The sequence below is a fragment of the Cygnus atratus genome, chromosome 1 (genome assembly GCF_013377495.2).
Source record: "Cygnus atratus isolate AKBS03 ecotype Queensland, Australia chromosome 1, CAtr_DNAZoo_HiC_assembly, whole genome shotgun sequence".
NCBI classification, from domain to species: Eukaryota; Metazoa; Chordata; class Aves; order Anseriformes; family Anatidae; genus Cygnus; species Cygnus atratus.
Window position 1 is genome coordinate 69020586 of NC_066362.1, and position 24336 is coordinate 69044921.

Sequence of the window (24336 nt, forward strand, 5' to 3'; positions counted from 1 at the left end):
AGAGGGTATGTGACCCAGAAATGTATCCAAAGTTGATGACATTTTCTGAAAATGCTAAGTATTGGCAGCTTTTCTTTAAAACTTTTTGTGATTTATTGTTGATTTGCTGAACTTGACAAAGGGCTGATATAATTTTGGTCATCTTACTGTTTCTTAGCTTTACTTTTAGTTAAAGAATGAGGTGTGCAAGTGCGTAGATTTTGTGTTTATAAGAAGTGGGGAGTGCAAGAGGCCAAAGCAACAGAACAAGAGTATAAAGTATTTTCAGTCTAGAGTACATAAAGCCAGGAATGTAGATTTTATATTTAGATATCTAAAAAGTGTCCAAAAGGAGAGGTATTATACTTCTGTACCATTTTCTTTGCAAGTAGGCTTACAAGTTATGACAAATAGGTATAATCATTGAATGGCTTGGGTTGGAAGGGACGTTGAAGATCATCTAGTTCCAACCCCTTCCCTGCCATGGACAGGGATGCCACTGGTTTGGGTTGCCCAGGGCCTTGTCCAGTCTGGCCTTGAGCACCTCCAGGGATGGGGCATCCACAACCTCTCTGGGCAACCTGTTCCAGTGCCTCACCACCGAGTGAAGAATTCCCTCCTAACCCCTAATCTGAATCTCCCCTCTTCTAGTTTAAAACCATTCCCCTCCTTTCAATCAACCCTTCCCTAAAGTAGAGGGCAGCACCCCCTCCCCTCCCATAATGCAAGATGCTATTCAGTACTGTACAATGTTTAAATAATTCACAAATAATCATTTAATGAAGAGTTATTTTTATGTCAGGAGACAAACTTTCTACTGAAAAAAAATATTGCTAGCATATTCTTTCTACCTCCTCATGGTCTGATTACACACTTTTTTTCAAACTTTTTTTCAACAAGCAAATGGCTTAATAAATATTTATGAATAAATAATATTTATTAATATTAAACATTTTATTACTTATTAATATTGTTTATTATTAATATTGAACATTAATATTTAATGATATTCATGAATAAACAAATATTGACAATTAATTGCTAATACATGCTGCAATTGAAGCACACTCATGTATAAATTAAAGGTTTAAATACAGCAAAAAAATAAAGTTGCTTCCTCTGTATAGACCTGTGTTTTATATCTGAAGGTTTGAACCCCTCTGGAAGACATTAATGCATAAATAATAATTTAAAAAAAATTAAATACTTTACTGTGGCTTTATATATGACAAGAACATGTTGTAACTTAAAGTATAAAGACAATTCAGGCAGCTACTCTTTTCTTTCTTTCTGAACATCTTGCTCTTCTTAACCTGTTTTGCATTTCTTTCTTCCTCTTCTGTGAACAATGTGTGCTTTTAAGCTTGGAAGTGAGTGCCTCTATGATAAAAGCATGTTTTACCATACATGCATTTATAGCTTTTTACATTAGTAGTGATATAAAGACTAGCTGATTTGTCGTATAAATTTTGATGTTGCAGAACAATTCAGGATCACAGTAGCTTTCTTTCTCTTCTGTATACCTTTAAACATCCTCATTGCCGCACATAGTCCCTCATTTATAGGTAGAGAGCCAAATATATTGAAAGTGTCTCACTAAAACAGGTCCTAGAGGTCCTAGCATTGCTCTTTTTAAGCTACCTCAAAGTATTTTGTAGAACCTGAGATTTTATTTACAATACTACCTTGCTTCTCCAGTAGAAAAAAAGGCGTTATAGTTGCTAACACCTGTACCAATTGAGTTTACTAGAAAGATGCATGGGATGAGAAAATCTCCTGTTTGTGGAATTTACAGTGGGAATATATTAGTTACACAGGACTTGGTATTTCGTTTAATGGGCTACTTATCAGAAGCTTTTCATTTACGTAAATAATCTATGTATATAGAATTTGTATTAAGAAAGAAGGGAGATGCCTTACTCCAAAAATAATTTTGAGGGAATAGAGTTAAGAGGAGCAGAAGATACGGGCTGAACACTCACTAAAGAATTAATAAAGCTGTTCGTGCGCATTTTACAAATTGTGCCCTTTCTTCTATGTCTGTTGAATGTTGTCTGATGGTAAATCCTGGAAAAAAATGCTGTGTGAAACTTAAAGCAAAATTTTGGAATTGTCCTCTCTTCTCCCTCTACATCTGTATTTATAAGTATTTCACATAAAAATAGTTGTCATATATTTATGTCACATAGTGAGGCACACTGCTCTGGAGCTGGTTAGTTTGGCAGCTGGGTGTAGGGGCGCGGATGTTTCAGAGCCAGGGAAACCCCAGGGTAACAGAGGCCTGCCATGAGCCAGCAGCTCCTGGGAGAGAGTCTGATGAGGCTTGGGTCGCCAGCCCCAGTCACGGAAAAGGCAGCCTTAGGAAGGGCTTGTGAGCAGGAGCACTGTGACCAGGGCACGCAGACAGGGATGTGGAGGGTGCGGCAGTTTGTGCAGTATTTTGCGTGAAAGGATGTGTGGGAAGAGCTGTGCACCTTGCTTGTTGACGATGCAAGCTCCAGTAACAGTTGCCTAGAGGGGACGGTGGGCACTGGTCTTAGGATAAAGGTTGAATTTTGAGCTGGAGCGTCTCATCCACCTACCACAGGACTGTCTGACACTTCCACCCAGACAGAGCTGCTGAAGGCGAAGGCTGCATGCAGTGCGCAGGTCCGACTGCAGGAAGCACCTAGACCTTTCTCTTGTGGCAGGGATGAGTGTCAAACCTGCCTCCTTCTGTGGTTTTACCCTGCTGGGCAGCTAAACTGCACAACAACCACTGTCTCACTCCCCCCCTCCTCAAAAGAAGAGTGGAAGAAGAAGGTATGATGGAAAGAAGAAAGCTCATGGGTTGAGATAAGAACAATAAGGATAAGAGCCCCCAGTACAAGAAAGATATGGACCTGTTAGAACTTGTCCAGAGGAGGGCCACAAATATGCGCAGAGGGCTGGAGCACCTCTCCTATGAGGAAAGGCTGAAAGAGCTAGGGATATTTAGCCTGGAGAAGAGAAGGCTTCGGGGAGACCTCATCACAGCCTTTCAATAGAATTATAGAATATCCCAAGTTGGAAGGGACCCGTATGGATCATCAAGTCCAACTCCTGGCACTGCACAGGTCTACCCAGAATTTTAGACCATGTGACTAAGTGCACAGTCCAAACACTTCTTAAACTCCAACAGGCTTGGTGCAGTGACTGGTTCCCTGGGGAGCCTGTTCCAGTTTGTGACAACCCTCTCAGTGAAGAACCTCTTCCTGATGTCTAGCGTAAACCTCCCCTGCCTCAGCTTGACACCAGTCCTGCGGATCCTATCACTGGTGACTAAAGAAAATAGATTGGCGCCTGCCCCTCCACTCCCTCTTGTAAGGAAGCTGTAGACCACGATGAGGGCTCCCCTCAGCCTCCTCTTTTCCAGGCTGAACAGGCCAACAGGCCAAGTGACCTCAGCTGCTCCTCTTCCCCTCTAGGCCCTTCACCATCTTTGCTGCCCTTCTCTGGACCCTCTCCAACAGTTTCACGTCCTTTTTGTACTGTGGTGAATACTTAAAGGGGTCTCCATCCTTTTTATAAGACCTCTTATAAAAAGGATGGAGATGGACTCTTTACTCATGTAGATAATGGTAGGGCAAGGGGGAATGGTTTTAAACTGAAAGAGGGGAGATTTAGATTGGATGTTAGGAAGAAGTTCTTCACTCAGAGCGTGGTGAGGCACTGGAACAGGTTGCCCAGAGAAGTTGTGGATGCCCCATCCCTGGAGGTGTTCAAGACTAGGCTGGATGAGGCCCTGAGCAACCTGATCTAGTGGGCGGCATTCCTGCCTATGGCAGGGGGGTTGGAACCAGATGGTCTTTAAGGACTCTTCCAAGCTGAGCCATTCTATGATTCTGTGATAATATAAAGGGAAAATGAAAAGGTGGGGAAGAGCAAGCAAAGGCCAAGTGGAAGCAAAGAGGGAACTGGCGAGGGAAAAAGTCATTCTCTGCTTCTCATAAATGAGTGATGTTTGGCCATGTCCTGGGAAGCAGGCCCTCAATAGGCATAGCAGTTGTCTGGGAGGACAGATGTCTTCATAAGGAGAGCCTGCCCACCCTCCTTCCCATTCCCCGCCTTTTATTGCTGAGAGTGACACCATATGGCACGGGATATCCCTCTGGTCGGTTTAGGTCAGCTGCTGTGGTGATGTCCCTTCCCCACCCCTGGCCTACTGGCTTTGGGGGGGTTGGAGAGGGTCTTGGTGCTGTGCAAGCACTGCTCAGTGATAGGCAAAACACTGGTGTGATACCAATGCTGTTCTAGCTACAGGTGCAGAGCACAGCACGATATGGGCTGCTGCAGCGAAAGTTAACTCCATGCCAGCCAGACCCAGTACACTTGCAAAAGATGCCTCCAGGTGGAGGACCTCCTGCAGCTCGGCCACCTGAGGTGGTGAGAAGGCTATACAATATCAGGAAAGCTGAGGAGGTAGGTGGTTCTATACATAGTCTGCAGTGAGCTCACAGTCAAAAACTCCCTCTTGAAACATCACAGAAGGGAGTGATACCAAAACCACAGAGAAGTGGAAGTTTGTTATAGCAAAGACCAGCAGGAGGAAGAGACTTCCCCTGTTGCCTGAGGTGCCCTTGCAGAACTGTTCCATTGCTCTGGGGACTGCAGAGGAAAAATCTGTCATGTCAGGCTTGCCAAACTGGTAAAGAGAGCTTTAAACTAAGGTGAACCTCAGTTGACCCAACTTACTGCTTTGAGGGGTTAGAGGTCAGCAGGGAGAGCACCTGAAGAGCAGCACAGAGAAATTCCAGCCACTTCACCAAATTAAACAGTCTCATTAGGGGCCAAGCTTAAGTGCCTCTACACAAACACATGGCATGAAAAAATAAGGGGAACTGGAAGTTTTAGTTAAGTCTTACGGCTATGTTATCATTGGCTTCTGTAAGACGTGGTGGGATGACTCACCTCCTTGGAGTGTTGGGATAGGTGGTTTGGGGCTCTTCAGGAGAGATGGGGAAGGAGAAGACGTGGGGTATCCCTGTATGTTAGGGAATGCCTTGACTGCAGGGAGCTGAGCGGTGGTGATGAAAGGGTTGAATGTCTCTTGGTGAGTCAGGGGAAAGGTGGCAAGGCTGGTGTTATAGTAAGAATCTATAATAGACCATCCAACCAGCATGAAGAGAGAGATGAAAAATTATACAAGCAACTAGAAGTCTCCTGATTGCTAACCCTAGTTCTCATGGGGAACTTTGGCTTCCCAGATGTTAGATGGAAATAGAGTACAGCAGAGAATAAACATTCTAGGGGGTAGCTGGAGTGTGTGGATAACGTCCTCACAGGTGGTGAGTGAGCTGACGAGGGAAGGTGCCCCACTTAACCTGTTGTTTGCGAACAGGGAAGGAGTCATGGATGGTGTGATGGTTAGAGGCTGCCCTGGGCACAGTGATCGTCAAAATGATAGTTTTTGTTCCTTGTTGAGGTAAGGAAGGTGATTAGCAGAACTGTTACTTTTGGTTTCCAGAGGACAGTCAAAAGCACAGGAGCAGACCATCCCAATGTGCTGAACGTTGGGCCAGTGGGGGAGAGGAGTAGCATGGCTGAACAAAGAGCTTTTTCTGCAGTTTGTGAAGAAAAAGAGTTCAGGAGCTTTGGAAGAAGGGGTAGGCAACTCAGCAGAACTATAGAGCCATTGTCAAGCTTTGCAGGGAGTAAATTAAAAGGGCTAAAGCCCAACTGGAACTCAATTTGGTTAGCATAGTAAAAGGCAATAAAAATGCTTTTATAAATACATCAACAGCAAAAGGAGGATTAAGGAGAATCTCCATCCTTTATTGGATGTGAGGGGAAATGTAGTAATGAAAGATTAGGATAATACTGAGATACTTAATGCCTTGTTTTGCTTTGGTCTTTATTAGTAAGGCCAGTTGTTCTCAGTGTACACAGCTCTCTGAGTTGGAAGACTGACAGGGAACAAGATGAAGCCCTTATAATCCAATGGGAAGCTCTAAGTGCCCTCCTAACATGTTTTGAATGTTCATAAGTCCATGGGGCTGAGCAGGATTCATCCAAAGATACTGAAGGAGCTGACAGGAGTGATCGCCAAGGCACTTTAAATAATTTATCAACAGTCCTGACTAACCAGTGAGATCCCTGTTAACCTGAGGTTAGCAAATGTAACTCCAATGTGCAAGAAGTGTGGGAAAGAAGATCCAGGGAATTACAGACCTGTCAGTCTGACCTTGGTTATGGAGCAGATCATCTCGAGTACCATCCTGTGTAAATTGTCAAATATGTGACGATTGGAGTGATCAGAAGCAGTCAGCATGTGTTTTTGAAGGGTAGGTCCTGCCGTGCTGACCTGATTTCATTCTATGACAAGATGACCTGCTTAGGAGATGAGGGAAATGTTGTGGATGTCATTTATCTGGATTTCAGTAAACTGCTTGACACCATCCCACAGTATTCTCCTGGAGAAACTGGCTGCTCATGGCTTGGACAGGCGTGCAGTTTGCTGCGTGAAGAACTGGCTGGATGGCGGGGCTCAGAGAGTCCTAGTGCATCATGTTAAGCCAGTTGGCAGCCAGCCACCAGTGGCTCAGTTCTTGGTGAAAGTTTTGTTCTAATGTTTTTACCAATGATCAGCATGAGGGGTTTGTACAACCTCAGTAAATTCTCAGACAGTACCATGTTAGGCGGGAGTGTTGATCTGCTTGAGGGTAGGACGGCTTTGCAGAGAGGTCTGGATAGATTATATCTATGGGGGCTGAGTTCAGTCGCAAGACAAACTGCCCGGTCCTGAACTTGGGTCATAACAACCCAATGCAGTGGTACAAGCTTGGAGAAGAGTGGCTGGAAAGTTGCTTGGCAGAGAAGGACCTGGGGGTGGTGGTTGATAGCCAGCTGAACATGAGCCAGCAGCATGCCCAGGTGACCAAGAAGGCCAATGGGATCCTGGCCTGCATTAGAAATAGTGTGGCCAGCAGAACTACAGAAGCGATTGTCCCATTATAGTAGTGAGACTACACCTCGAGTACTGTGTTCAGTTTTGGGCCGCTCACTACAAGAACGATGTTGAGTTCCTCAAGGGTGTGTGGAGAGGAACAACAAAGCTGTTAAAGGGACTAGAAAATAAGGCTTATGAGGAGCAGCTGAGGGAACTGGGGTTATTCAGACTGGAGGAGGCTCTCTACAACTACCTGAAAGGAGGTTGCAGTGAGAAGGGTGTTGGTGTCTTTTCTCAGTTGAGAAATGATAGGATGTGAGGAGATGGTCTTAGGTTGTGCCATTGGAGGTTTAGATTGGACATTAGGTAGAATTTCTTCACAGAGAGGGCAGTCAGTCATTGGAACAAGCTGCCCAGGGAAGTGGTGGGGTCACCATCCCTGGAGGTATTTGAGACGTGCGAACGTGGCACTAGGTTTAGTGATGGGACTCAGTAGATCAGGTTGATAGTTGGACTTGATTATGTCAAGGGTTTCTTCCAATCTAGATGATTCTATGAATCTCTATATTGTACAAAATATATTACATCATATAATTTACTATATTACAGTTCCTTGCATCTGATATAACAAACTGCCTAAATCAGCATTTGGGTTACTGTAGTAGAGAACTTCAGAATATCACATCAAAGGGAGATAAGGCTATTTTTATTTTTTTTTTGGAAGAAGAAAAGAGTAGAAGGGATACCTCTTGGAAGATGCTGAACTCTGTAAATTTCACGTATCATATCTGTTACTACTCAGTACTTTATAGTAATAATAGAATGTGAACCCATTTTCTTTGGTCTGTTTGTATACACAAGCTTGTGTTTTTCCCCCAAACTCTTCTTTAACTTTGCATGAAGAAAGAAAACTCTTAGTCCATGCCTAAAAATGTGACCCATACTCCTTTTTACATGATAGACTAATAGTTTCAATGTAAGAAATGGTTGCATCAGTGACCTTCTGTAGCATGAGAAGTGACCACTTACAGTGAGAAAACATTTCAGAGAGATGATTGCCTAAGTGGCAGTATCCAACTGAGATACGGTAAGGACAGAACATAATACACAAATGAATGCTTAACAACAATTAGTCTCTGGAGAGTAGAAAATACTAGTTGAAAGTGGAATTTGTAATTTGTTTTGAAATAAAGGGTAGATAATCTTGATGAAAAAGAGTTGTTTTAATTAAGGACAAGAGAATGGCAAATCGCTGTTTTTGCAGATTATAGGATGATACAGTTGATAACATAATTTAACTACTGTTCTTAGTTTTAATTTTAGTGTTGTATACTGAATCATTGCTCTCATGTAAGGCTTAAAAATGTTAATGCTTTCATTAATACTTTTACTCATACAGTTCTGCTACTGTAATATGTTATATTTTTTAAAAATCTTAGAATGAGATATTTCTAAGCATGTGCAAATACGTGCTTAGTAGCAGTTATTTTTCAGTTAGATTATTGTTAGTGTAGAATTAATAGATCTTTACACTCCAAATTGGAGCTCAGTAATTTTTTACTGTTCAAGAAACACTTATCTATGAAATTATTTACTAGTGCATGCTGTTTATAGACTACTCATAAAATATCAGATGGATGTTGATTGCAGTCTACTCTTTATAGATTGAAGTGTAGTTTCTGATGTAGAAGGTGCTTCTTGGCTAGGAAATGTTTACTAATAATCAAAGTGTGAAATGAAAACTTCTACATAGAAATGTCTAGCAGTGTTTTTTTTTACATGACTATTTATTATTACTCTTCAGAGATAAAGCGTTTTTTGGTGAGCTTGTATTTTCTGTATGTTAACAATAATTCTTATTTAATCCTCTGCTTTGTGTTCCACTGCAGTACCGAGCAGTCTTATTTCACTGTCAGTGTAGATAGATCTCTTTGCAGCATCCCAGTTTTCACTGGAAATAACTTTTTTTTTTTTATGTAATTATAAATTACATCAGGGTAGATTGTTTTTAACAGAGTTCAAAAATAAGGTATAGATTTTAACATGTAGACTGCGCTATCATGTTTTGAAGTATTTTAATACTATTTATAAGAAATTACAGCATAATACTGAAACTATTGATGATGCTCTAAGGGTGATTTGGCCAGTTAGGTTGTGATGTTTATTGGAAACTTACTGGGCTGTTCTTGCATTAAAATACAAGTTCTGGCTTTAGTTTCTTTGTACGGGGACTTCTTCTTTTAACAGATGGTAGTAATGGATGATCCCAGAAGTACTCAACAAAAAAAAATGAATTCGTAATTCTGAAAGGTAAAAATGAATAAAATTCACTTGAAGTTTAAAAACTGAACAAGCATAATTCAGTTTGTCAAAACAGCTATTTCATCTAAAGGGAATATAGTTTGACCAGACTTGAATGGATCACCACTCCACATTTGGGGTCAGTACATACTCCTGGTTAAATTAATGTTTACAGCTCTTTGACAAGATAGTCCTATTTTTATAATGATAAATGGTTTACTAATGACAATTCAGATTTACTTACATGCCTGAATGTGCTAGAATGCTTTCAGTGCATTCATCACTAAGGATCTCTCTCTTATTTCTAGCAAGACCTCATGACTTCTTTGATGCACAAACACTGGATGCTATAAGACATCGAGCCATCTGCTTTAACCTCTCAGCACATATAGAAAGTTTAGGAAAAGGCCACAGTGTTGTATTTCATAGTACTGTAAGTATTAAATTATGCATTGTTTGTTACCTGTGTTTCTGAAAAATCTAATGCTGTGTTCCTCTTAGTAATGCAGACTTTTAATCAGAAGTAAGTAATAGTGTGTATTTTACATTATCGTTTTTCCCATTTCTATTAGTAAATTAAGTTTTTAAAAGTGGTGTTAGTAGTGGTTCTACGTCACAAATTGAATAGCTTGCAACATTTCCTGTCTGATACACTCCAGGAAATACCTGACAGCAAGTATATTTGACAGAAAAAAATCTTCTAAATAAGAATGCAATTCAGATGGCATTTTTATGGTCATGAGTCACAGTGCTTATTTATCACAAGGAGTTCTCTAAAAGTAATTGTATAATTGAATATTTTAAGATGTTGATGTTAAATTTATGTTTACTCCTTTTTCAGTTTAAAAGATGTCATACTATATAAATATATTGTTGTTCATTTCATTTTTTTTTTATTTAATAAACTTACACCCAAATGTCAGCGAAGTGCAGGAAGGCAAGTACCAGGTGGGGAAATGTTCTTCAGTCCTGTTTCCATATCCTTTTTTGTTAATTTCACCTACCTGTGGATAGGATTGACATCAGTGTTCATTTAGAAAAGTTCAAAAATAGGGAAAGAAGTTCTGAATTGGGATAGAGGGATCAGAATTTCAGAAACCTTAATACTTCATGTTTTCTTACTAAATTGAGAGATATGGCATATAAGAGAGAGAGACTCTTCTTTAAGAAGAAAATAATCAAAGGATGGGACAAAACAAGGGTCTTTGTAAATTGCCAGACCAGTGTACGATTAACTGCAGTCCAAGGAAGGAATGCTGTGACTGCTCTCTTCTCAGCTATGGCTTAATCTTAACCAGTGATTCAAACTATTGAACTGTCACTCTCTTTCCATAAACAAAGTATGATTTTATGTGCATGAAACTTAGTTTCCTCCCATTCTGATGATTGTTAGAAATCTCTGTAGCCTGCGTTGGACATTTTTCCGAAAACATTACTGCTGAACTCCTGTGCATTGAGCACCAGCTGCAAATGGAGATTTAAAAGTGCCTTATTTTGTTGTTACTGAATTTAGGTCTTATTTTAGTTTTCCTGGCAAATGCAGAATTTAAAATTCTTTGAGAAAAGCAGATTGTCTTTCAATTCACAGCTTGCTTTAATCTGAAAGGTTATACGGAGAGACTGTTCAGTTGTGGAAGCTCACCTCTGTCTGTTGTAATAATTCATAAGGAGGTGGAATTAGAGGGAAGAATGTGCTCTAGAAGTGCTTCGAATTAATTTGGAGGAAGCAGTGCAGACCCTTTCAGTTCATCCATGCTTGTGCCACTTAGGATGGTAGGGGGTTGATTAGATCTGAAGACTAGAAATTACTTACACCTCAGCTGTGGGAGAAGTTGTTTCAGTGGCAGAGCTGCTTTAAGATTCTGGCCATACAGTGCACTTTGCTACCCTATTAAGGTGCCGCTACAGTTGTGTGGAGCTGTGCTGACATCAGCTTTGCTGATGAAACTGCCTAAAATTTGCTTTAAAATTAAAAAAAAAAAAAAAAAAAAAAAAGAATAGAAGCAGTCTTATGGATGTACATTATTGTACTGAGCTAAAGGTCACCTCAGATGCAAACAGATTTTGCATAATTTATAAGCATTAGGAAATTAAATTTGAATGCTCACTGGTTAAATAATGTGGTATGATTTGTGTGGTCTACCTTTAGATGAAGAAAAAATGTATAGTTATCAGGGGCATTAATTTGAAAGGTGAAAAGTGTGAACGCTGAAAACTGAGGTAATTGGTGTAAGTTTATTTTTTTATGCAGCATAAGTATGTCAGCATAATGCAGTATTTTACAAGATAGATATACTGAAAATTTTCTAATGTAAATAATTTCTATGCAGTCACTGTAGATAAATCAACCTTTTTTTGAACCCATTCTTTATAGACATGGAGAATTGTAAAACAGTCATAAAAGTGTTTTGCAGAAATGTTTTTGCTATCTACAGTTCACCTATGACTTCATTATGATTTTATTTTTATGATGAGCTTTTTTATTGGTATCAAATTCTTGCTGTATTGATTCTCTGCACTGTCATGTGGAAAATGTCAAGCCATTTCCATTTAACCTAAAGAACAGGTATAAAGCTGTTAAAGAATGTACCTTATAGGTTACCCCATCTTTTTTTTTTCTTTTTCATGGATAGGATTAATTCTCTAAAATATTTTTTAGAGTTTTTAGTTCAGTGATCACATGCATTGATGTTATTTACATACGTTCTGACATCTTAAAACTTCGAAACACAGAGAATGAATAAAGATGCAAGAAGGTGAAATTTGTTTCTTTTTCCAGAAGAGGTCAGCAGAACTCCACTTCTCATTTGAGACAACTTTGCAGGTTTCCTCTACAGAGATGAATTCAAAATAGTTTCTTTTCCTTTCAGGGACAGTGCGTGAAATTTAGATAATATAATAATATATCAAATAAAACTGTATTGTGCATCTACAGGATGTTTTTTAATGTAAAACTTAAGTGGACTTAAAATTACTACTTTGTAGAGAACTTCGTAAAAAACTTCAGAGCAAGAAAAGCAGTTACTGCAGACCAGCTAGATATCTTCCATTTCAGTTGTAACTTTCACAGACCTGATTGCAGCAGTGATTATTTTTGTCAAAATAGTGATTCTTTTCTTCAGTTGGCCATTTTGTCTACATCATAGCTGCATTTCTGACTCTAGCCTGCCTAGGAAATGGTAAAATTCTCATTACGCTGATTATAGTTAAAGTAGTACATTTTATATCTTAAAAAACAAACAAACACAACTTTAAACTTGACAATTTCAAAATACATGTTGGAAGAAGCAATGGCAGCTCTATATAAATATTTCTGTTGTCTCCTAACAGCAAACATACTACTTTAATATTAAACAACACCAGAGTATTTAGCAAGGATAAGATAAGCTGATAATAGGGAGAAACAATCTGCAAAATTCACATTGGATGCAAGTGTGTCTGTGAAAGCATCCTTAACTCTATTTGTCATAGTTTGTGTTGTACATGATTAGTTCTTCTGTTCTGAAAAACAACATTTTTTATTCCCTACAGTTAAAAGTTACTTTTTCCTCTCGTTAAGCTTCTTTGTGTGTATAATGTTGTTACTTTAGTCCCTTTTAGGCCTATTTTTGGGGGGGTTGGGGGCGAGGAGGAATGCAGAGTGTAAGTTTTTACAAACATCTCTTTTTTTCAGTCTGGTGATGGCAGTACTGAAGAGTCCTGAGTTTTTTTCTGTAAATGAGAAATTGTTAATGTCAGAGCTGTTAGTTTATAAATACTATTTGTTGTTCTTGGTGTTGGAGAATGTAGATGAGTGCAGATCCTGGGTGGTTTGCACAGGTTCTCTGTGAGGTTCTGGAATCACCATGTGTTACACTGTAAATCCCAGTAGATGCAGCAGTCCCAGCTTTAACTAGTAATTAGGTGTAATATATATGTAGGGCTTGTTGATTCTGGTTGGTTTCCTGGCTCATATTCTTAAAGTTTTAAATAGGATGAAGAGCGGTTTGTGGAGAATATTTCTTCTCTCTGACTGGGATATAGCTAGTTTACTATGTCCAAATAATATTTCACAAAGTCACCTGTAAACTTTTTAATATGATATCCATGATGCTTGTATTACATGAGAGAGCATATGCCTCTCCTTAAAACCTGAAGGTTAATTTGAAAATGAACTTGACAATACAGAAAAATGTATGGTTTTCAATGGAAAAGCTGGTGAGCTTTGTTTGCCCTGTAAAGTGAGCTATAACATCATTTGGCTCAGGTGCTCCAATCTACAGCAAAGAAACTGAGTTTGCAGAATAAGAATCTGAGTTCTGGGCAAAGGCTAAAACTTAAAGTTGGAAGGGACTGGAGAACTGCTCTCTAAATCTTTATTTAAAAAAAAAAGGTCAGGGTTTTCATCCCTGTTCCAAACTTAGCAAAACGATGTATCGAGTTATGGATATGGCTTGAGACTTGTGAGGAAAAATGGTAGCAATAGTCCAAATAGCTAAATTTAAGAACCTGATAATATTTTTAATGGAAAAGTTGATTAAATTTTGTCTAATTGGCAAAGATTACTGGAAAAATGATTTTTACTGACATTTATCTACCGTATCCTATTATTGCAGGCTCGTAGCATGGTTTGAGTTGGGAATTGAAAGATCATCTAATTCCAACCCCCCTGCCATGGGCAGGGACACCTCCCGCTAGACCAGCTTGCTCAAAGCCCCATCCAGCCTGGCCTTGAACACTTCCAAGGATGGGGCATCCACAACTTCTCTGGGCAACTTGTTCCAGTGCCTCACCACGCTCTGAGTGAAGAATTTCTTCCTTATATCTAATCTAAACCTACCCTCTTTTAGTTTAAAGCCATTACTCCATGCCCTATTACTGTACTCCCTAATAAAGAGTCCCTCGTCAGGGACTCTTCTGAATTCAAGAAACTCAGTGCCTCAACACTTCTCTCAGTTCATGTCTGCTAGTATATTTATACCTTCAGATACCTCAAATGTATCTGTATTAATAATCTGGCTGTTAAATCCATGGGTACTTCTCTCTGGGCTTTATTTTTGTTGAGAAGATTGCTGCATAGTTGTAACAATACAGCTGGAAACAAATTTGTGAATTCCTTAAAATGTCATGACTACATTTAACTTACCAGAAGAGACTAAGTTTAATTTACCATGATACTCAGTTGTGGAGAATTACTTTGGTTGATGCAGTTTATGGACTTCGGTACTTTATGTTCCATATACTACATTTTGGTTTAGATTTTTTCATGAAGAACATTTGCCATCCTGCCGCATTTCTATGCTTTAAAAGTTCTCTAATGACTTTTTTTTTTGAGTTTATCTACAGTGGCTGTGTGTAGAAACTTTGAAAGATCTAATAAATGTGCCTAGCAGAGCAAAAAGTAGGACTGATGTTAGAAGCAAATCAGAAAATCTGTGTGCCTAAACTGTATGGAGTATATAGTAACATGTAGGAAAGGAGAAGCTAGGGGCAGATCAGTAGAAGTGGAAGCTTTTTGTGAAAGAAAAGTGGCTTTTCCTTGTTTTCCCTGAATACCAGAATATTTTGGGTTTATCTTTCGAATGCTGTTTTTTGATGAGTATATTTACACCTGAGTGAACAGATTCATTTTTTTATACTTTTTATATTTCTAACTTTAACTTTTGACTAAAGATTGGTGTTAAGCTTCAGGGTCATACCCCTGAAAGCATTGTTCTTTGTGAGAGCATTTTATGTGCTTCTCTACTGTGAGCTAGTATGAGAAACTGTAAGGAAGGAGTTGTCATTTCTTAGCTGGAACTTTTACCAGGGGAATGTGTATGTTCTGCTTAAATATTATGGATTGTCAACAGGTCTTTGACATGTCATTTGTACTTGTCATTCATATAACAGTAGTAGTAACATGCACTCTACAGTATTAAGGTCCCTGGTATGTATGCGTTAAATACAGTATTAAGGTCCCTGTTATGTATGAGTTAAACAATTTCTGTGAGCCTGTGAATTCTTCCAAGGAGCCTTTGCTTCATTCAGTGCTTGGCTTAGATGTTGAAAGGGAATGAATAAAGGTTACCTAGGAAGTTATACATATGATGGTTTCCAGATGTCAAAGCATTTATGAGAGAATATTTCCTTATGTCATACTAGAATTAAAATATAAGCTGCATTAATTTTTGATTTTCTATAGACATTTTGTGAAAACATGAATGTATTCATAAAGGGCATTTGTGAACCTCATCTAAGAATGCATGCACCTTTTTTTTTAAGCTGCTACTCCAGAAGCTTTGAACCCTTTTAAAGATGACTGTGTATGCATGTTTTTTTTTTTTAAAGGGACCACTTAGTAAGCAAATACTAAAACAAAATTTTAATGAAAACACCAAACCTTGCTAAGAACTGCTTTAATAGTGACATGTACATTCTACCTATGTATAGAATTAATACAGCTGTTAAGAAGTAAAACAGTTTGCATTTTCTGAATGTCCAGTTGAACATGAATACTTAATTTGAGCAAGAAAAAGAGTGGATTTGATTTTAATTATGATTTATGTAACTATTATCAGGTAATAGCTAAAAGAAAAGAAGATTCTGGAAAAATAAAACTCTTGCTTCATTGGACACCAGAGGACATGTAAGTATATTACTAGTGATATGATAGGATTTAAACGGGGAAAGATTTACGGCGGGGTAAATGAACTGTCACTTAATTGTTATGCTGTTTTTATGTACTTCATGTTTTTTTTTGTTTGTTTGTTTTAAGTAATTTGGAAGTTTAAAAAATAAGCAACCGTGTTGTACTTTTAATTGACTTTAGTTTAGCTACTGAGTCTTTAGATTCTGATACCAGTTCACGTAAACTTTAAGCTGTATTTTTTTAATGCATTTTGCCACTATGGGTATAAATAACAAAGTCTTCTAATTATTGAATGGGGGAATTCAGATGGGTTTTGCCAGCCACATACATGGGAAAATTTATCACTGAGACAGCTCTTTTGCCCATTGATTTGTCGTGATCCTCAAATATTTTTAGGCACTGAAAAATTTCTAATCATCGGTCTAATGGTAGAACTACAAGAATCTTTGCATAGGTGCTACAATTTAACAGTGAAATAACCACAGTTGGTCATTCAGAGTGTCCATCTCATATTACTGCTTCTTTGGGTTTTCCCACTGAAGTTTGGAGTTTCCTTTCCACCATGTTTGTTTGCTTTTTCTCTTGTTTTTTTTCCACGTTCTGCCCTTTTCCAAGTAAGTTGCCTCTTACTTAATGCAGAACACGAGTATTGCCCTCAGATAGTCTTGGGATATATGGAGTAGTAACTGAAATACTTTAAAAATAATTTATCTACTTCATTGAAATAGCTGGGATCTACTTTCCTCCTCCTGACAAAGGAAAGAATTTATATGTAAATATTATGATCTTTACTATATGGAACAGTAGAACAAATACTTGTTTTCCACTATGCTCTAGGAGAGCAGTAGGCAGAGTAGTTTTAGGACAGGCAGTATGAGAAGTAGTTCTAGCAAGTGTTGCATGATCCATGTTTTCCACAATTTTAAAGATAATTACTTACTTTTTCTTTTAAAGATAAGTATAATTATAATAGTTTATTATTGGGTCCATACGTCTGCGCACAGGTAAAGTTACAGAGATACTAAGATTGCATTAAGATTATAGCTGCATAATTAGGTAGGATGCGCAGGTTTAGAGGTTCATTCTTAAAAGTAATGTTGTTCTTACCAGGAAAATATCTCTAACTTGGCAGGACTCATTAGATAAGGATTTCTAAGTTTCAGATGAAATAGTCATAGTTTTTGCAATTAGAACTTAGAACAAAGGAATCTTTTTAGATTCAGTGCTGCCTTTTAAGTGATTGAGTGGGAAGGTGATGCAGAGCCTTAGTGTAATAAACTCTTAACTTTTGCTTTGATGAAGTGGTTTAAATTACTCAGTTTTCTAGTGTCCCAGATTAGTCATGTGCAGTAGTATGAACTCAGCAATGCGAGTCAATTATAACTTTAATCTGTAGAGGAATAGGGTTGCTGGTAAGTTACCTGCAGCAGTGTTTGGCATTTTGGTGCAATTTTAAACTGTCTGTAGCTTTTTCAGCTCTCTGCAGCACTTGTAGACTACAAGTTTCAGTTAAACGTCGGAAAGAATAACTAAAATATTGTAGTAAAAAATGTCATTCTTTGCTGCCTTTTAGGTCAGTTTGGTAATACTGTATGTAACAGTATTTTGAGATTATTCTTGCTAAAATATTACAGATAAAGACTTATTTTAAGATAAAAGAAAAAGCATTATAAAACACTGAGAGCATGAAAAGTAAGTAATTAAGGACTTGTTTTTTAATACAGAGTTAAATGATTTTTTTGCTCATGCGAATAAATACAATGTTAGATTCTCTACATTGGAGAAGACTGTAATGTTAAGACATCCCTGATAGATGTAGAGCTGGTTGGTCAGTTCAAAGGGATAGCGGCCTTTGTATTGATATGTCTTACATCTTGGTTGGGTTAGGTAGAGGGTGTACTTCCTGCATGGAATGATGCGGTATTGAATTATTCATTAGATTCCATTTCATCTCGTTTATTACAGTTAGAAACAGCAAAAGCAAGATATCATGGCTTATGTCATCCGTTTGTCTTACAAAAGGAATGTACTCACACTTTAGAAAAGTTGAATACGTTCATGATCGTTATTTTCCATCATGTTGAGCTGTTCATCAGCCTTGCAGATGGAGCCAACAATAATGATTTCACCTTTTCATATGTGAGTCATTTTGAAACTGTTAAATTGCTCAAGGTTTTCTGTACATTAAGTATTTTTTCAGGAAAAGTACATAGTCTTTAATCAGTTTCCTATTTCACGCCTTTATCACTTGGATTTTTTTTGGATCAGGGATTTATCCTGATTTTTTTTTCCTTTTTCATTTTTTGGGGGGGGGGGGGCAGTACTTATTTTACTGAGGTTCTGTCTTTATATTTCCAATAGTCTTTAGCAAGGTGGGGATTGGGCTTTTCTTCCAAGCACCAACAGATAAGACGAGGTGAAATGGCCTCAAGTTGCGCCAGTTGTTCAGGTCAGATATTAGGAGAAATTTCTTTTCTGAAATGGTTTTGCAGCATTGGAATAGGCTGCCTGGGGAAGTGGTTGAGTCACCTACCTGAAGGTCTTCCAGAAATGTGTAGGTGTAGAACTTAGTAGCATGGTTTAGTGGTGGACTTCAGTACTAGGTTAAAGGTTGGATCTTAGAGGTCTTTTTCAGTCTGAATGATTCTGTGATTCTATGTGAAAAGATTTACTTTTTTTAAAAATCATTTTGTATCTTCAGCATACAGTTTCTAATTAAATTGTTTTCGTAATGTTTCTTTTTATAAAAAGTTGATACCCACTTTTTATAAAAAGTTTTATAGACAATGTTTTTTCATCTTTCATGAGCCATATTAAATCTGAATAGATAGATACATTGCATCCTGTTTTTTTTTACACCTTCATTTGAAAGGGGGAAATAGTATCACTGGAGAAACTCTTTTTCCTTCTGTGATAGAAGTTCTTTTAACCAAAAAATTGAATTTGAATTTTAACTTTCAATGCTAAAAGAAATAATTTCCAGAAGTCTGTAAAACTGCATATAGCTTTGGTTGGACAAAAACAAACAAACAAACAAAAGAACTGTTTAGATAGTTTTAGATGTTCTTCTCAAATTGAAACTTGTTTCAGAATATTAGGGTTCTTAATTACAAACTTTTTCCCCAGCCTGAAATGATTTTTTTTGCCCATGGGTGATAAAAATTAAAAAAAAATACTGATTTGTTTTTATTTTTATTTTAGAGATGGGAATTGGTTTTTTATAAGGCACTCATGACCTCTATAAGCCCATTGTCTCTCTTAACAACCTGACAACCCCAGCAGGGCCTTAAAAACTTAATTTGCTTTCCATAAAAAAAAGCAATAATGCAATAAACAGATCAGAAGCAGACAGGTTTGGTTTCAAAGATTTAAAGAACAAAATATAGATCAATGCGTGAGTTAACCTCCAGCCCTCTTCCAGTGGTTTCATTGCAAGTGGCACTGAGGCAACGTGTAAAGATCTTTCCGTTAATGTGTAAAGACCAAGTTTTATTCTGTCTCACAATAAAAACTGTTACATAGCCAGAATACTTTATGGTGATTGCCTGAATTTCCTCAGAAGGGAATTGAAAAATTAACATCAGCTAAGTAGGAGCATTTTGACACTAAAAGCTTTGACCTTGGAGGAAGCAAAATAGTGTGACTTGAAATTCAGTGGCTGAAGTTCTGGCCTTTACTTTCCTTTTCTTTTCTTTGACAGCATCAGATCATTTGAAAACACTTTATTTTACTAGGTATGAAAGATCTGTTTAGTTCCTGCTACCATTTTCAAATTAAACCATTAAACTGGAGGTTGTTGTTTCACTGCAATACTGTTATCATTGTATGTTTGTTTTAATATTCTTCTGGATTAATCTAAATTCCGTTCAGCATCTTTTTCATGCTGAGAATTTGAAAGACTTTGAGGTATAATGTGTAAAGATTGGCTGTCTCTTCCTTGCTCCAGTGAAGGTGTTTTTTATCCAGTGAAATGTGGCGATTACATTTAGAAACTTCATATGTACTAGTTTACCGCATAATTTTATGGTAAGAAAAACAGTTGATCTTTTTTGAATATTTTTATTTTATTTATTTATTCATAGTCTGCCTGATGTGTGGGTAAATGAAAGTGAGCGACATCAGTTAAAAACTAAAGTAGTTCATTTATCAAAACTACCAAAAGATACTGCCTTGCTTCTGGACCCAAACATATACAGGTAATGTCCTAATTTTGAAATTTTCTTTACTTAAATATAGTCTTAAGCCTCACTTAACTTTTTGACGTTGGGAAATCAGGATTGTTAATGTATTATACACCAGAACAGGGAGCCTTAATCCTGTCAGCGTCCAGTAGTTAAGTTCTGAGGTCTTAAGTTGTTTCAGAATTAACTTCTTGAACTGAACTCTAGTTACTGAGAAACGGGGAATGTGTGTATTTACCAAGTGTATTTTACTTTTTTGTGCTTGGTGTACAGAAATTCTAGTAAAGGAGGTACATACAGTGGAATCCTGAAAGATCACTTCTGTTAAGATCACATACTGGTTTGTATACCAATTTTTTTTAAAGTCCAAATTTATCTTTACATAATTTGTACTCAGCTGTAATACATGCAGTATTACCTTGAAATCTGTACTTGTGTACAAGTACTGTTATTTTTTTAATACAAAATCCTTTGGAGGGGGACAATACATATCACTTGTCTTTAAGCTACATTCACATTTGTGTTTTTAGGACTTGATTGGCTTCTAATCCATCTTGTTTCTAATAATTTCCTGATTTTCCCCTCTCTGTATTAATGTGCTCACATAATTGTCAGTACCCACAGTTGTATGTGTGTACAGTTTTTAAAGGTAATCTGAAATGCTTAATTCATTCTTAAGTTTTTGAAGATGCAAAGATATGTGTTTATAGGCTTATTTAAAAATGCATGAAAATGGCTGGGGAGGGAGAAAAAAGCCTCAACCAAAGTTCGTTGTTTCTATGTTTGTTAACATCCAATGAACGAGTGTCTAAAGGAGTACCTAGAATGCTAATCTGAGGTTTTGATATGCAATAAGCCTTTCAGTTCACCTTTAATATTCAGTGTATTTCACTAATCAAATTAATGAAAGCTTGGTTTACAATATGAAAATAAATCATCATACTATGCGTGCTATCTTTTAAAATGTAAGTATTTAAAATACTTACTTTAGTGTATGAATTATTATTGTTAATCGTAAATCATACAAATGTTATGAGGAAATTGGATTATGTATTATAAAACCACTTAACACAGTGACTGTTTTATAATCTAATCTAGGTGTTAATTGCCTTTATATTGATTACCTTTGTAGAACTTGATATATTGGTTTGATTTGAAAAGAAAAAAATAACCTTTAAAAATAAAAATGACCTTTGGGATGAAGTCCATTGGGAAAAATGAACAACCCTTTCTCCCTCGTCTGAATAAAATTAACGTCCCTACACATAATCTTTTACTAGATTTTTTTATCAGTATAGATCAGTATGTGATTAAAAAGAGCTTTGGGACCGACTGGGGGAGATCAAAGAAATAAAACTGAAGACCAAAATTTTTCATAGAGGAAAAAGTGGCTAGGAGAGTTCAGTGTCACAGTTATTAATGTCATGATAAAATGTTGACACTAATAGAAAGTTTGAAATCATCACCTGAAATATATGCTAATTAGGAATCATATAGAATGGCTTTTAGTTGTAATCAAAATAAATGAAAATAGATTGTATATAGTCATGATTTCATAATATACTCTAGCAGACTTGAATTTACAGCTCAGGGTCTTTTTGTAAAAACTATCTTATCTTCTTTTACAGAACAATGCCCCAGAAGAGGTTGAAGAGGTAAAAACCAAGCAAGTGGGGACACCTTCAGTCTTAGTCACTGACAATGGATTTAGAAATAAAGTTGCACATTAGTCAAATCCCATCCTTTTTTTCTTTTTTTTTAGATAAATATTTATGCTTAGTGTAAACATTCTGTGAATGAAGTTGATGCTTCCGTGGAATATATTAATATATTACTGTATATCCACATTTTCATGGAATGGTACAGTGGGAGACTGAGCAAACACTCTTCTGGCAACTTAGTGGAACAACTGAAAGGCTTTGCATGCTTGCTTCCTTAAGCTGCTTTTTTCTTTAGTGAATACAGTAGTTCATATTTGATGAAAAGAAAAAGTAACCATCACCATTTACTCACAATTCCCAGGAGAACTGTTAACAAGCTATTAGGCTTCTTGTCAATATTAACAAAATATAATATGCCAGACAATAAAACAGCTAGCAAGGGATTATCCTGTTACCCTTTCAGTATGGTGGATAGTAATCATTTGTCATTTGTAACCTCGTGTCCTTTCTCAGATCCGTAAGATATGTTGAATTATAATGTTTAAAAAAAATGTTGATGGAATGCTTGTCTTTTCCACTCAACTACAAATACACATAGTACGGTTTAAAGATGTTAAGAGTGTTGCAGTATGTCTGATCCCCTTTTCAGGAGTAGTATAGTATGTTAATGAGATCTTCTCTTATGTGATCTGTATCAATGGACGGTTTTTGAAAAACCTCTACTTAGCAGTTAGTGTTACTGGTGTTTTATTTTACTTTTTTGTCCCTGTAGAACCCCCCATTCACTTGTAAAGTATACTTTTTTATTTGGCCTAATGTTTTCTAGATGTAAAGAAAATGGTATTTTTAAAAAAATATATCTAGAAAATCAATCCTTTATGCACCAAAGTTGGCTTTGAAAAGAAAAATAAAATCATTTTCTTGCTTAATAAGCAAGAAGCCATGGATTTTTTTTAACTGACAAATAGAGATGTGTCTAACCTGTTAGTCTTTGTATGGAGACAAAAATGTTGCATATAGATGATAGGACATTGCTTGTAAATATTTCAGCAGATTTGTAATATATTTTTATATTATGAAATGTACTGTAGATGTTTTTCTAGAGGCATGAAAGTTAAAATGTATATATTACGGTAGAAATAATATTGAAGGATATTGTAATTCACTAGTGCTGCCAGAAGAATTGTTTAAAAAAGCACCTTCCTTAACAATAAAAAAAAAAACTTCTTTTACATACCTAAGGGACTATATACTACTGTTAATATCTGTTGTAAGAACAAAAATACATTGAACATCCTTCCCAGAAATCTTAGAGGGATGAATAGTACCCATAATTAATACATGGCGCTCCTTTCTAATAGTGAACAAGAAGTTAGTTTTTTCCTTGCTATTGGAAGGAACTAATATGTAAAATTTGTATGGATATATGCAGTCAAACTGCAGAGTTAGTCCTCCTTATTGGGGAGGAATTTACTACAGTGAAACTAATAACCAGCAGTTTTTACACTAAATTTTTATTAAATAGAATAAAAGTTAGAAGTAACCCTTTGGTTGCAAAAGTGAGCATATCCTAATGTAATACAAATGCGTTCCGCATTGGTACTGACACGAGAGTCTTGCTTAGCACCAATGGGTTAAAAATGTTACTTATATACATGAAAAAAAAGTCTTATCAAGCAAAATAAAGTGCAGATTAAAAGCACCACTAATATAAGATGTTCTGGAATGGTTGTTTAATAAGGGTATTACTCATAAAATCTGTAGTGATGTGACTTTATTTTTGGAAAAAAAATGCAGTGTTTTTTTTTTTGCTTGAGCACTTCACCTACTGCTTTTTCTGTACCTATAAAGTAATCCGCAATCTTTGTTTCTTTTATGAATTTGTTATAAAATTGCCAAATAGAAGTGTTTCAGATATAGTTTGTATTTGTATTTTTTTAATTTTATTGCTTCATGAGTTTCTTGTAAGTCATTTATAATTGACAGATGATTGTAGACCTTGCCTGAGTATTTTTTCTAATAAAACAAAGCAAACAAACCTCATTAGCTTCAAAATTGTAAGATTTCAATGAAGTTTTCAAAGGTAAATGTAAGCATGTCACTGTCTCTTTTATTTTGCCCCTAAGTGGTGAAACACACTTAAATATTTAAATACTTATCTGATGTTTTCATAATACAACTTCTCTCTTGGAGGGAAAAAAATTTAAAGGTTTAAAATCAAAACACCTAGGAACAAATAGATACGCTGGGATTAATTAACCTTGTCATAGTAATCAAAAGGAAAGTGGATTTCTGGCAATTTTAACTTGAAGTCATCCAAGTGAATTAATAAAACCATTTTAACCATGTTTAAAAATTATTTATATTCTACAAATTATGTATGTAGTTGATGGTGTTTTGTCTCAACTGACAGTCACTTCTCTCTAAAGGTCTGCTTTCAGACCTTTTGCTTCAGACCTTTCTGCTTTTTTGCTTTGCCTCTGAATTCCAGCTTTGATAGAGTGCCAGACAGATAGAACTGTCACAGTATGCCAGTAGAGATTTATTAGTTCTGAAAAAAAAAAATTCTCTTTTCCTTACTTTTTTTCTTGAAAAGCATTAATGAACTTGCTTTTTTTCCCTCCACCTTTTGAGTAGTTCTAGATACTTTATCTCTGGATATATAACATCTAGAGGCTTCCTTCTGTCTTTCTGAGC

The 24336-nt window shown here is 36.7% G+C and overlaps 1 protein-coding gene across 2 annotated transcripts in view; it reads left to right on the forward strand.

The window, feature by feature from the left end:
- Window positions 1–24004, forward strand: part of AEBP2 (AE binding protein 2) — a 55824-nt gene extending 31820 nt beyond the window's left edge. Inside the window, exons 5-9 of one of the 2 annotated variants that reach the window (XM_035550790.2) lie at window positions 9496–9620; window positions 15727–15794; window positions 19880–19993; window positions 20252–20318; window positions 21607–24004. In XM_035550790.2, the coding sequence (XP_035406683.2) occupies window positions 9496–9620; window positions 15727–15794; window positions 19880–19993; window positions 20252–20306 (362 nt within the window). In that variant the 3' untranslated portion in view covers window positions 20307–20318; window positions 21607–24004. The remainder of the gene's footprint in view (window positions 1–9495; window positions 9621–15726; window positions 15795–19879; window positions 19994–20251; window positions 20319–21606) is intronic. The other variant, XM_035550791.2, reaches the window with a different exon arrangement.
- Window positions 24005–24336: the final 332 nt, after the last annotated feature.